Source organism: Rousettus aegyptiacus, unplaced genomic scaffold (genome assembly GCF_014176215.1).
Source record: "Rousettus aegyptiacus isolate mRouAeg1 unplaced genomic scaffold, mRouAeg1.p scaffold_m13_p_1, whole genome shotgun sequence".
Lineage (NCBI taxonomy): Eukaryota > Metazoa > Chordata > Mammalia > Chiroptera > Pteropodidae > Rousettus > Rousettus aegyptiacus.
Window position 1 is genome coordinate 133,512,380 of NW_023416284.1, and position 15,470 is coordinate 133,527,849.

The 15,470-nt window shown below is 33.0% G+C and overlaps 1 protein-coding gene across 7 annotated transcripts in view; it reads right to left on the bottom strand.

The window, feature by feature from the left end:
- Nucleotides 1-3,587: 3,587 nt before the first annotated feature.
- Nucleotides 3,588-15,470, bottom strand: part of EPHA7 (EPH receptor A7) — a 156,333-nt gene continuing 144,450 nt past the window's right edge. For 6 of the 7 annotated variants that reach the window (XM_016135612.2, XM_016135607.2, XM_036220128.1 and 3 more), the window contains 3 exons: nt 9,979-10,172; nt 8,839-8,994; nt 3,588-7,091 (listed from right to left, as the gene is read on the bottom strand). In XM_016135612.2, the coding sequence (XP_015991098.1) occupies nt 6,977-7,091; nt 8,839-8,994; nt 9,979-10,172 (465 nt within the window). In that variant the 3' untranslated portion in view covers nt 3,588-6,976. Of the gene's footprint in view, nt 7,092-8,834; nt 8,995-9,978; nt 10,173-15,470 lie in introns of those variants that run through there. The other variant, XM_036220129.1, reaches the window with a different exon arrangement.

The window sequence follows — 15,470 nt, forward strand, 5'->3', positions numbered from 1 at the left end:
TGGAAAATTTTCATTACGGAAGAAGAAAAATATTCTTTTCCCTTGTTACCTACTTTTTAAAAAAATGACAGTCACATCTCACATATTTCTGCAGATTACTGTTCCTTATAAATCATTCTTACCATATCTTTGCCTCATCAAACAGATATTGGTAAATAGTCCTTCATTGTTTCTCTCATCAAGTCCAGTTCCTTCTACTTGATTTCAAGTTCTTTAATATTGATCTGTTATTTACAACCAGTGATATCTTATTACTTTTTGACATCTGGAAGGTACTGCTGTTTGATGTATCCTGGTCTTGTTTACTAATCAGCTCCTCCTACCTCCCTTTCTCACACAAGTCCAAGTCTCTGCACTGCTCAGCTCAGTCCCTGGGGCATTCCTGCTGCCTCAGCCTATCACAGAAGCATCCATCCGTGCTCTGAAATTAGTTTTCTCCCTCAACATCCTTTTTACTACCACCTTCTCTGCACCTTGTTCATCCTTCAGAGCACCTGATCCTTGCTATCTTTTAAGACAAAAAACAATTTGAATTAATTTGCACTTCAAGGATTCTAAAATATTTATAGAGTGTCTACTGAGTGTCAGAAACTACTAAGTCCCAAAGGACATAATGCAAAGAGTTTTATTTGGCTTCTGCTCCTTAAGAGCACTCGATCTGGTGGTGGGAGACACACACACACACACACACACACACACACACACACACACACACTCTCGCAAGATAGAACACAATAGGATAATCAGCAGCATAAGCAAAACACAGGAGAGATAATTCTGGCTCTTGTGTGTCAGTGAGATGAAGGAAATGACTTTTGAGTTGTCTTTAAAAGAGGAATTTCCCACATTTTGAAAAATGAGAGGGAACGTGAAAGTGGGGATCAAAGTAGTATATTCTATTGCTCCGATCCAGAAATAACGAGTAATTAATTCCCATTTCAGGCACCATTGCCAGACCTTGGTTCCCTAAACTTCTTTCCCACCACATCCCTTTTCTGGTTAGAATTGCCAATAGCTCATCATTGGTTGATGTTTGCTAGTTTTGTTTTGTAAGTAGATCAGAAGAGGTTTAATTGCTCCCTGTTCTGCTGGCTGCTGACCACACCTAACCTAATAGGTGCTCCTTTACAATGAGTGGGAACACTGAAATAGCAGCAGTAACCCATGCATTAACTCCTGTGCAGCTCTCAGGTCTGTTTGTAGCACTGGGTTTCTGTTCGTGTAAGTGGGGCTCTGGCACGTACACTTAGAGCTTGATGCGCCACTGGCAAAAATCTAGTGAAAACATGGCATAACAATAAGGCATGGCCAATAGATATCCTGACCAGTAGATCCCTGAAAAAACATGTGCCAATGTCAGAGCTCAAGAAAGATGTGGGTCTCTTTTATCTGGAAAGAGCACATTTTAGCCTCTTTTCAATGCTAACAGTGCATATCTCTTAACAAATTAACAGAGGGATATCAGGTTAAACTTAGAACTTTCTCTTGTAATTTGCTGTACAGTCTATCCCACCAACATAATAACAGTCTGCAAATTCATATCGCTTAAAAAGCATGCTTGAATTGTTTCCTTTATTTCTGTGAATTGCAAATTATTTTTAAAGGCATGCGATTTATATAAACACTAGTTCTGCATGTGTAGTTTAATTTTCTCTATTTGTTTTGCTAGAGTTTCTTGTCCGGTCATGCACTTTGTTGCATAGTGCAATAGTATTTATCTTTTACTAAACTAGAACCAACATTACCTAAAATGAGTGTGCCCATTTCTTCCTCTGAGTGTCTTTAATTAAGACCTAAGATTAACCACTCATTTAAAAATATACTGTGCATTCTTATATATAAAATAGATATAAAATCTACAAATATATGTAGTTAAAGGCCGTAAATTTCAAAAGGGAAACGAAACTAATCTTCAGCAGTAGAAACCTGGGATAGTTAAAATAATGATATTCATGTTGCAGGTTATATCTGAGTGAGCTTTATCTGCTATTTATGGAGGTTTAGAATAGACAACACCTCACTTGTTACTTGTTATCAAATGCTGGTATTTAGGAATCACTACTACTGTTACATACTTAAAGAATTTCTAGTGCTATTACATACCTACAGAACATTAGACTTGATCTGCTTATTGCTACTTACCTAACTTTGTACAATAGGCCTAATTAGATCAATTAATTACATTTATTTTAACCTCGATCAGATTTTTTATTGTTTATAGATTTAATTACACTCAATCATTGAAGCTGAAAAAAAAAACACTCCCTTACATCGCTTAATTCTAATGAGGCTCACGTAAGCTTTCTCATTAAATTATTTTATTCTCCGGTTCATATTTTTCAAGCTATTCCAAGATGCATTAGACAGAACTGTGACAGCAGCTAGGTAGGAGAAGGGATATTGACACCAAGCCAAGAGGATTCTCTTTTTAGAGCAGTTTGAAAGTTTGCCAGTCACCATGCACTGTCTTTTATCGTTTGTTAATGTCAGTAGTTATGATCTTTTGCATTTAGGAATTTGATCACCTCTTTCATGTCTTTCTTTCAGCAGTTTTCCTCAAAACTGATATTGAATATTCATTGTAGCTAACCATATAAAACAAAAGGTAAGAGATAAAAGTATTTCAACAAAAAGTTGTCACTGATAATTACTATAAGTTTTGAATCTATTTTTTACTTAGTTATAGAACCTATATATCCTTAATAATGGCTTTATAATTCCTGGAGAAAAAGAGTGCTCTTAGGATAGTGTATTTTTGTGCTACTTATGAATCCAGTACTTTAAGAGATCATTTGAGTACTCTTCAGTGTTTCAGGCTATGTAATTATCACTGTGAGAACATAACAAGGGCAATGCTCACTGAATAGTCAGGGATAGCCCAAACTGCAAGATTATTTTTGAATTTCAGTTCAGCCTACTCCGAGCCTCAGCATAAGAAGGGTGACAACCATTGACAGCACGTCATCTGGTATTTGCTTAGTCTCAGTTTTTGAAACACGTTTAGATATTTGTTAAGAGCTTGCAGAGCTTAAGATGGTGATACTGTAGAAATGGGAGTTTAGTTTTCTTCATTTCAGGTGTAAGTTGGAATGATTGCTGAGTCAGTGTCAATGATACACAACTCAATGAGACCACCAGATTTATCATTTTTTCCCATTTGCTCTGGACCCCATGTTTGGATTCTGCAGCATCTAAATGCAAAAACTCTCCAAGTTGTTCAAATGAATATTTTTCAGGGTCCAGTGACAAAGTATTTCTTTTCCCATGCAAATATTCTTGTTAGTACCATGTAGTTGTAGTTTCAAAAAGGAATAACAACAACAAAAAGAGGTTTTAACTAAAATGTTTTGACAGTATGGCTTTGAAGACATTCAATTATAATTCTGAAATAAATAGAGTGGAGTCAAGTCAGTACGCAAGAGGATGAGGATGAAAGCAAAATATATTAATTTTCTTTGTGTTCTGATGGGCCCACTGAGATATGTCAGTAAAACCTTTACTCTAAACATCTCCCTTCATAATACTGCGTAAGGAAATAAAGAATGAATAAAGGACGTAAAGGAATCCGCCAATGACTGGAGACAGGATTTTCTTTACATTGTCTAATAGACTCGTTTATTATTTTAAGCTGGTAAAAAGAGACTTATGATTCGTGTTGAAGAAAGTTATTTGTGCTTGATACATTAAAGACACTGTTCAAAAGCAGTTTGTCCTTATAAAAGGATGACCCCTGTAGTAATTCTTAGGCAAGGAGGGACAAATTCAATCAACAAAAAGCACATCTCGCCCCAAGTTCCCCATGATTTCTCCACATATAGCAAAAAAATACACATCAGTAATTTATTTGAACATGCACATCTGTGAGTAGCACAGTTCCGGGCTACTCAGGAAACAAAAGGGAGAATATCAGCATTACCTAAATAAAAAAGAGAGGTGAATTACACCATTTTAATTGTCTTAAAAACACGGATAAGAGGAGCAATTAAAATATAGTCCTAAATAGTACTAGCTAATGTAGATTACATAAGTATACAATATGATTCAACTAATAGTGCTCTGACAAGCATAAACCACCAATTTTAGTAAACAAGGCCAAGATCAATTGCTGAGAAAATGTTAGATTCAGATGTAATAAAAATTACTTTTATTTCAGTATTGAATGCAAAACACGAGTCAAGTGTGAAGACAGCATTCTAAAAAAGGTGGCTCTATTAAAGCAAGGAGGCCATTTCCTTTTGCATTTTTATAATTTTTGAATTCTATTTTTGATGTTTGCTTTCTCTCTTTCCTCCCCTGAGCACTAATTTATCAAAAAAAGATTTCAAGGTGCAAGTTGTACATTCTTATTGTTATACCTTTTCATCTCTTTCTGGAAGAGAGTATTACAATCAGCATTACAATGTTCATTCTTTTTCTCTGAATATCTGTTTCACATACATGTATTTCAAAATCATAATATTGACTGGGAAAAGAAACCTATAAATGAGAGCGATGTCATTATTCACTTCCTATTGTGCTGTGTGTCTTTCCCATCCCTTCTTCCCTTTCCCTGTAAAGAGCTGTAAAAAATTTAAGGCAGATGAGGTATATTGCTGAAGAAAAAAGTTATTTTTGAAAAAAAAAACTTTTATTCTGCCCTTCTACTCAAGAAAGACTACTCAACTATAAATCTAGTGCTAGAAAAAGCAGGAAAGACACCGGTTGCATGTACCATACTATGTCTTCTATTTCTAAAATGGCTTTTTGTTAATTTAATTTTTAATAGAAAAAATAAGCACCTTAAGCTATGAACAAGAAAGGAATTTCATTATTAGTGAGTCTAGAATCCAAACGGAATTAAGATCACTCACTCAAACTCTTTCACTCATTCTCACAAAGGCCAATGCTACTGATTAGAATTGTAAAGTGCTGTACTTAGTATAAACACTTGTATACACTGCAGACACTGAAAAATAACCCTCAAGCACATTGTGTTATAGTTCCAAAAATATATTTACAGTCTATTACAAAGATTACAAATGGAAGTGTCTAGGTGACTATATTATGCTAATTAAAATTATTTTACAGATTATTTTTCCTTAGGGACAAAAACATTTTAGTGAAATTAAAATGATTTTCTAGTCAATCAAAAAATAAATTAAAATATCAAATAACACTGTACAGTGACTTAAAAGAAAAAAAAAGGGCGGGGAGGGGGGTTTGGGAAGCAATCCATTTGAGTTTTTCTATTACCATCTTTGGTCCTAAATGTGGGAAAACACATCATGTAGCACTGAAAATACCTGTTCTTTTGTGATGCTCTGCAAGTAAAATAGAAAAATATAGTGCATTTTCAATGTATTCAGAGCCCACTACAGAGAAATGTGTGTACAAAACAAGACAGTATAAATAAAATTTACAAGTTTTACAAAGGAACATTTACAGATTTTGTTTCTGATATTTGTTTGTTTGTTCGTGGATGCCCACATTATCAAACAAGACCAATTGTGACCGATCCCTGGGATCTTCTCTATTAAAATCATTATAAACAGCCCAATTTTCTTTGGAAGTACAACAGTTCAATTCTGGGGTAGTTCATGATTTTCATAACTTTTGAGAGCAGTATTCACAATATGTATACATTCCTGAAATAGCTATAAAGACACATTTAATTATTGCTTGTGAAATTCTAACACGTAATCAAATAGTATGGTATAATAAATAAAGCTTTAAAAAAATCAGATCCTTCACCTCTTCCATACATGGTAAAAAGTATTCTTCCACTAAGTTTCTCATATCAGTGTTCACAAATAAAAAACTTTTTTTTTTTTTAACTGCATCAGTGATATCTTGTGCAGGAAATTTGTTTTTGAAAGGTGAAAATTGTGAACTGCCCCTTTTATCATGCTTCAGAGTTCTAATATAAAACTTAATTCTTTCCTTTTGTGTTTGGACTGCATTAAACCAAACAGGATATAAAATATATGTCAACTATTTCTCCTAAATTTCCTAATGTCACGATATTGAAAAAATCTTGATGTGCTCAGACTAAATTTTAGATAACACTGGATAGTTTTTGCTTTCAGACTTGCCTTCACCAACACCCTTTAGGTGAAGTGCCTCATACTTTATTTTATAGTCATAAACCTACAATTTGAGTTTTTTTAGTAAATTCTATCTAGTAAAATCACTCTATAAACAATCTGTTAAAAGTGCCTTATAGTATTTATGGATCATTATTGCTTTTTCCATTGAAAAGATAATGTGTTGTCTGCTCTTTACAAAAAAAAAAAAAATTCTTTAAAAAAATATCAGAGCTCTTGGCAACTTGCATTGTCTTGACTACCTGCCAATTAGCAAACAATATAAAACAGCACTGATTAAACAAAATAAAATGGCACAAAAAGATACCAATGTTCTGAGAGAAGTATCTTCAATCATGCTATGTTTCTTTTTTTAATTTGAAATTCTTTCAAAATTACCCAGTGTAGCAATGTATCATAGATTAACACTAAAAAGGTCCAAAGCTATAAACAACTTTCTAAAACAAAGTCCTTATGAAGAATAAACACAAATGACTTTAAAAAGGAATAGTCTGAAATCACATATTTAAGGAAAATATTTCATTGATTTTAACAATAAGATCATGATTTTATTTGACAAATATATTCTTTTTTAAATTCTTTATGTACATTTTAAAAAGTCTATAAGATAAAAAGGAGGTTAGAGAGCTCAAGGTGTTTGGATGTTTTTCAGGTAGTACTTTGTTTATTGTCACTGTTGTTTTCCTAGCCACCAGTGGTGGATCCTAAATTCCCTTTTTATATATTCTGGTGGCACTTAGGAGTTCAAGTCTATAGGTGCTTCTTAAATCGTTTCTTCACTGTAGGAAGGACCCAGGACATCAACTGTCTTCTAGCAGCATTCTATGCATATACTGAAGGCCGGTACTGTTCTCTTGCAGTATCTAATCTCCCTCATAAGGGAGAAATGCTTATCACACTTGGATGCCAGTTCCATGTAAATGTAGCATTTGTGCTCTCATAGTCTGAATGCTGCTCATGATTTTCTTTTGATGGCCAACCAGTGTGATCCCTAAACTCATCACATCCCTGAAAAAAAACAAACACGTTTTTTATTAGTTACTTTACCAAGAATTTATTTGGTACTAAACTGTCGTCAACTCTAATTAAATAATCAGTGTATCTTAGGCAACAGATCTTATCTTCATGTCCTTGGGTATTATGATCATACTCCTGCAATGGGTCAGGTTGGCAACCTGCATCAACATTCTCCTTTGTGAAAACCTTATTGCTCAGGCTCTTGATTTGCCAATATAAGCTATATTTCAACTAATTTGAAATTTTATAAGAAATCATCAAAACATATTCACGAACATAAGTAAAGTTTAAAATTTTTAATTGTTAAAATAGGATATAGTATGAATGGAAATACTTCTGGGCTCTAGTACATCAAGAATCATCAATGATCATACAACCAAGTTTAATAATTATGTGGTAATTCTAAGAATATTATTGGCTATATATTTACTTCCGTTCAGTTTACACATTTGACAACATTTTAGACAAAAAATAGTTTTTAAAGAATGCAATATCTATTTTTAAATAGTTTAAATCCGACGGAAGCTAACTGAATCTGTGTACATACTTTTGCCTTTCCTAATAGCCAGAAATAATGAGCTTAGGCATTTACAAGCATCTAAAATATAGCAATAGTGCAGTGCTGTCGTATTTCATAGCATTGGTCTAATAAGACTTTGAGAGACAGTCTTTCAGGGGAGGAGATTGCTTTGGTGAGAGAGGCATAATTATGCCAATTCCACGCACATGATGACTAGCATAAAGCTAGACATGATAGCATTCACATGCTTAGATTCGTGTGTATGCCAATTCCTGATTTACCAGGAACCAATGTCTGATTGCTGGTCTTCATCTCATCTGAAAAATGTGAAACCCTTCTCCCAACAGCACGTACATAGGACCCCACTAATACAACCTTGATAATTTCCATTTTCAAACACATTACTGAGAGGAACTGCATCGCCTGTAAAAGATATGTCGCAGCTGGGGAAGCTGAAGTTCGGAGATATTAAATGGATTTCCTAGGACCACAAAAAGAGTGATGAAGGCAGAAAGAAAAATTTATCTCTTTTTACTTCCAGTTCACAGCAATTTCAAAAGCTGTTTTTATCAGGCAGTTCTTAAGGTTAAAAAAAAAAAGAAAAGGGAAAAAAAAAAAAAAACTCGAATCAATCACACACTTTCCAAAAGGTAAGTGAAACTAAACTGTTAGTTACAGTGAATTAAATTAAGCTCCCTTTGACCTCCTCAGAAAGAAAGTAATCATATTGAATGTCATAATGTATTTTGGTACTGGGTTTGAAACTGAGATTTTTAATGTCTGATACAAACATGGTGAAAGAAATCCTCCTTTGCAATGAAGAAAGTTTCCCAGGGAATAGGAGACTAAGTGATACAGTGGTTAATAAAAATGAAAGTCTCATTGGGTGGTGTTTAGAATACTGGCTATGGAGACAAATTAGCTACCACTTAACTAGTTGAGTCAGTTTGGGGAAAATATTTAAATTCTCTGACTCTTAAGCATGCTGTGTGTAAAACTATTGACTTAATAAAATGTTGCTGTGAGGGTTTAAAAGATACTGTATGTTCGAAGGTCTATTTAGCATTACACCTGGTACATAGTAGGCACTTATTAAAGAGATGCTTTTCTCCCTGGTTTTGTGGTTCATACCTCTTTAATATATGGAAATAACTTAATGTATAAAGCTTGGATTGTACCTAATACATTCTTAAATATAATTTAAAAGTTTAAGCTTACTCAATAGTCATTCTGGCCACTGATTCAAGGGAGTTGTAGCCAGCTGCTGTGAAGTTATCTTTATATCTTTCCATTTTAATAGCTTGTAGCCATTCTCCAACAGAACAAAAGGTAGTGAAGTCAAGAGTGTTTTGATCCAAAAGAGGGCTGATTGGCCTAGATAAGAATGAAATAGAAAAGCAATTTTTTTCATGAACTATTAAAAAATGTCTTGTCTCATACAAAAATAAAGGTATAGAGAATAAAATTATATATTTTAATTGATGTTATAATAACAAATAAACAGATATGCTAACAAAATCTAATGCTTAAAAGCTGCCCAATAACTACACTCCAAAATTTACATTATTTAGGTTTGTTGACCACCAGATTGCATCTCCCATGTATTTTTAAAAGTACATCTGACGGTATTTGTAATCAGTAAATATATGTTCAGTTGTTTCTCCAAAAGTAACTGGGAGCAAAGAAAGTACATCTGGCTGTGGACTAACTGATTCAGACTATGAGGGTGCTACTGAGGACACATGCATCCACTGAACTGCTGGTACCCTTGCTAGTATCTTGAGTTCATATGTCTCCACAAGGGCCTAACTGACTATGAGTACAGACCACAGCATCAGGTTACCTGGCAGCTGAAGCTGAATAACAACTAATATGCATTTCAATGGAGTAAGCCAAGTGCAAGGGCTGAATGGAGTGTTTCTTACACTTTTTAACCGGTATAAGTCTTTAATCATGTATTGAATTACTTTTACAAATGTTAACTTCACAGAGTCATTTTGCTGAATAACTTGTAGCAAAACAATAAGATAATAAGCAAAAAGCTAGAGCAATAGTAACAAAAACCCATATAATAATTTGAAAATGTGAAACGTTAATCACAAAATTCCAGTTTAGAAAGTTTCCTAAATAATGGCCAGTGATATCTATCGAAACTTAAAAAAAAAGAAAAAAGCAATAATAATAGGTCACTTTAAATACTAATTCAATTAAGGTAAGCCATCTGCAAAGAAAAAAATAAAAACTTGTGTAGACACAATATATTTAATATGGATTTATAATTTAACACAAATGTCAATTTGCCATTTGGGTGGGTCTGAAGAGATAGATAGTTCATGTGAATATTTAAGTATTTCTTACCTACTACAAGTTCCCAGGGGTGTTTTCAGACTATTTGGGTTTCGAATCATTTTGTCTAGAATTCCAACTATCTGTTCAAACTTTGGTCTTTCTGCGCGTTCTTTTTGCCAACAATCCAGCATCAGCTGATGCAGACCAGCAGGGCAGTCCATGGGTGCCGGTAAACGATAACCTTCTTCTATTGCTTTTATAACCTAACAGCCAAAAGGACATTAAAAATATTACCAACTGAGGTTCAACTATAATTAAATGAATTGCCCGGTAGGCAAAATGATTTATCCTGATAAAAGTGAAGCATGCTGCTTTGCAAAAGACTTTTTTTTTTTTTTTTCCAAGACATCCGTGAATATTAAGCATGTTGTTATGGGGTACATGAAGTGCAGGATATGATGACATTTCTTAGTTCACTCAGCAATAGGGAGCAGCAATTAAGCTCACTCAGGGTGCAATAGATGGAAAATTTTTTTAAATGTCATCCCAGAGGTTTTCAAAAGGGAATATGTTATGGAACGATTTTACTTGTATATAGCTGTGTATATACGTATTAGTCTATAAATTTATGAATTCTTCAAGTTATAAGAGGAAGCTGTCAGTTACCCAGAATTGAGCCCCTACACAAGTTTCACTTTTTGCAGAGTTTAAATGACACTTTTAAACAAGATATCAAAATATGTGAATGTACTATGACAGAAAATATTACCAAGCACACTATTATTTTAAATAATATGAAGCTAATATGCTTATGAAGTATAGAGTGTTACAAGTACAGTGGTGAGCTGGAGCCAATTTGTACTGGTTCTTGAAGGTGATAGAATCACTTTGCAACTCCAAGTTTATTGACCTCACTCTGGCAGACTGAAATCAGCCTTCAGGGAGGAGAAAGGAAGAATGTTACACCAGGAAATTGGGAAAGGTTACAAATCAGGGCTTTCCCACTCAGAGTCCTGGCAAAATTTTATTAGCACATCACTGCCTATTTATTTCTAATAACAGTCTAAGATTCTATTTATATCAAACTTCGGATGCTAATGAAAAAGAGGTCTCCATAAACATTTGTACCTGGCAATCAGAAAGTTCAAAAGTTACTTATTTGGACTTTTTAAAATTTTTATGGAAAGAAAAAAAAATCTTAAAAATCAGAAATTGTTACAAATCTGAGCAGCACAAGGAAAATAATAGGAAGGCAAACAATACAAATAGGAAGGACTTGCAAAACATTATAATATTCAAGGAGGATTAACAGATCCTTTGCTACTGACATAATATAGTAGAAATGTAAGAAAATGACTCTAAAAAATAAAAAAAAGAGGTAATCGTGCGTTTTTGAAGAAAATAAGGCCCAAAATAGGCAGATAATAAGCTAGCTTTAAGAAATGTTGATAAACACTATTTGTAAGGAAACATATCCTTAAAATGCTTGTTGACATTCAAGAATAGCACATTAAAAAGTAAAAGGTTATAGGATGTAATGAATAAAGTAGCTGGCATCAACAATTTTTATAGAAAATACTCCGCATAAGAAAAAAAATAGTTCACTTTCATTTAAGAAAAATCTATATATGCAAACTGATAAAGTTCAAAAGGTGCATAGATTAACTTCATAATAGCAATTTTTGAGAAATATTGCTATTAAGTATAAAATCCTCAGCCCCAATTCTCCCCTAATCATTATGTCCTATACATTAGTTTACTAGAGAGCTTCATCTGGATTTTCCATAGGCATCTTATACTCCATCTATTTAAAATTGAATTTATTATCTTCACCCAAACCTTTTACTATTTCAGTCAATGGAACTTCCAGTCATCCCAGCCAAAAAGCCAAAATGAGAACAGTTCTAGATTCTCTCTCCTATCTACTCATATGCATAGCCAATTAGTCACTGCTTTGATGATGCTACTTCCTAAACACAATATATGCTCAAATATCAGAAGTATTTTTTTCATATATATATAATATTCCTGCAGTGATATACTCATTATCCCACAGTTAAAGTTTTTATAAAGTCTCATACCATGAGTATTATTCTTAAGTACTTTATTTTGAATAACAATTAAGAGATAAACACCTTAGACTTAAGTGACCTTGATCAGTGTTGGTATTGAGAGCTAATGAAGTTAATGGCAGAATTTAAAAGGTTTCCTGTTTATGCTCCTATTACTACAAATATTGGAAATCTTATAAACAGTTCTCTAAAATATCCCTTAAAAAGCTTTACATCACACAAGCAAACATATGTAAATGATAACTCTGTACAGATCACAGATATATTACTATAGGAGGAATTAAATTAAAAAAAACCAAAAACCCTTTTAAATGCAAAGAATTTCATGTGGCTTTGTACAACATTCCAGTGACAGCAACTATACTTGGATTCAAAGCGCAATATGTTAAAAAACTTGGATAAAAGTAAAAAGAATGTACTTTGGAAAGCTGGATTCAGTTATTTAAACAGTGGTTCAAGTTGTTAATAAGTAAATTAAAAATTTCTAAAACTTTATGCACTCAAAATGATTATATAATAAACAATTGGGGGCATTTGTTCAACGGGAAAGGAATGGATTTCCTTTTATTTTGAGGTTGCTTATATTTGAACATTTGTAGTATCTTTCTGATTTGACAGGACTCCATCTCTATCCTCATAACTTTAGTTCAGACCTCAATATTTTCCACCACTTCCTAACCTATTTCCCTGCTAGTAGTTTGTCTTCGGATGTCCCGAAAGAAACAATGCAGGTAGAGTGAGCTTTCTCTTTTTTCCCTCTGAATAATCTTTTAAAATGTAAACCTACATTTTATCATGACCTTCCTTATATAATACTTGTCAGCAGCTCTCCCATAGGATTCTTAAGTTTTGAACACAACGTATTCTTAAGCCTGTGCCAATGAACACAGTGCAGCACCATTAAATGACTCTTAACAGTAATAAAAGAGTTACTACATCTCTATAGATGTCTTATTGTGTTATAGGAATTCCATGATTCCTGTTATTACAGCAGAGAAACAACATTTATTTCAACACAAAATGAAACTTCTAGCTCTCAAAGGTACAGTGGTTTGCACATTTTTAAAGGAGAAGCAGCAATGTATAACATTTAAAATAAGAGATGCTCTGGATTGGGAATCGATTTTGGTACTCTAAAGTCACACTATCATGCCCCTACCTAGAGAAATACTAGAGATAACTGGCTGAGAAGTTTAGGCCTCTCTGGAGCACAGTTTGGCATAATCCAAGGTATACATACCCTCTGATGATAAACCAACAACGGGGATGATCTGAGAACAAACTGAACCTAGAGGCTCTGTGTTTTTAATTTGGTTAGCTGCATTAGATTTCCAGTTGGGAAAATAAAAAGTACTTTCTGCAAATTGTTACATGTTCTTGGAAACATTAAGGCACACAGTTGAGAAGGCTGAACCTACACTTCTTAGAGCATTATGCAATTACTCACTCACGTAATTTATTTAAAACATCTTTTTCTGAAATTACCAGAAATACTTTGGTTTTGCCTGTTCAGATGTAGCATTAGCAGTATAATGCAAGTCAAAGAAAAAGAAAATAAGCAATTTTTCACTCTGGATAGTTCCCAGAAAAATAGGAAGTGACTAGGGTATACACGGTTTATAAAAAAATCCTGAGATATAACAGGGAGACATTTTTTAGTATGTACTGCAAAAAAAATATTTAGAAATAAAAACAAAAGTTGCTTGCAGACAAGAGGTTCAGTATTATTATAGTACGACCACTGCTATTAGGAGTAAAAGGATTACAAAATGATCCCATGATAATAGTCCCCCCGGAATAAGTCAAAATCGGATATAACATGCTTGGTTTCTGTTTTCTGCTCACACTATTTTTATTTCATTAACCACACACAACATAACCCACATTTTATACAATTAAATATTCTGGACTCCACTTAGTGGGATTATGGCAAAGATTTACAAAAAATTACAATTTTGTTTCTATGTCAATATAAAAAAAATACAAAGATAAATTAAAGATGACTTTAAAAAAGTTGAGGGCTCACAATTTAGCTAAAAATAAATTTAGTTACAGTGTATCATATTTTCAAAGCTCTTAAATGTCTTTTAATGGAACACTTTAAGAATTTTATCTTTATGCCTCATATTTTTATGAAGTGTAAATTTGTTTTTTACCATCCTTATGACTACCTACTAGTGAAATAAACAAATTACTGGCCTAATTTAAAGTGAGAAGAAATAACTTTGTTGAGTATTATACATAGAAAAAACCAATACATGTAATGAAGGATCTCTTCCTTTTTTTTTTAGGCAGAGCACTAAAACCATTTATTTAAGATAAGCCTTTCAAGAAGGACTGCAAGGGTTTCCACAGTCTTACATTACTAGGGTAATTAGAATGGTTTTAAGAAAATGTCTCTACAAGTGCTTAGTGAAGAATTTCAAAATTTCAGTGTAAAAATTTTATTCAAACTAATTAAGATATAAATTCAATTAAAAGACAGTTGCTGTGAATGCCAAATATCAGTATTTTCAATTTCTTAATATTTATTCTTTTTGCTTCATTTTACATATATAAAGATTTTCTTCTAAAAGGCTATTATGGAAAGGACTAAATATCTGCAGATTTTTAGGAAATAAAAATTGGAAATTTGGAAAGCTCACTCTTGATTTTAATGGAGAATATCTAGATTCTAACTGCTTCCACTGCAGTGAAAATTCTAGAAAAGTTATGAGTACATAAGAATACAATGAACATGCATTCGAGTGTTAAGTGACAATCTGTTTGAGCCTGGGTATCATCATCCACATGCATGTTACCTCTTCCCAAGTTTTTCTTGCTCACTGCTCCTTCTGAAGAGCAACTAAAGCCTTCTGGCAACTATCTACCTCCCTGACTTCTATAATACCCCTTTTGTATTTCTTCAGGTTGATCACAGAATCCTCCCTTTGTTCAGTCTTTTAAAATCCAAAGCATTTGAAATTTGAGGGCTCTCTAAAATTCCTGACAAATTCTTAACTAAATTTAAACACTGTAAAGTGGATTGATTCACTTAGTAAGTTAATCTAGAATAATTAAAAAGTTAATATCTCTGAGAATCTGATAAAAACAAATTTCTCAGAAAAACATATTATTTTCACATATACACAAGATTTCCACATGCGTCAGGGGGTTCAGAGATTTCAAGTCACTCCACGTACTCCTACCAGAGACTAAGTAAAATTTTTATCTAGGAAATTTTTTACTGTAATAGTATTAATTATTTTAAATTATCTAGTTTTTTCATTTGCATATTGAAAATTAAACATATAATTGCTCAAATAGCACTTCAACAATATAAGTATAAAATAATAAATATTACCCTATAAGAGTAATATTAATATCAATTTCACTACAAAAACTGAACTGCGTAGGTAATCTCTTACTATTATTCAAACATATCTGAATTTAATAATTTAGACCTTCAAAATTAAAAAAAAGAAAGAAAGTTAGTCCTAAATGTTCTAG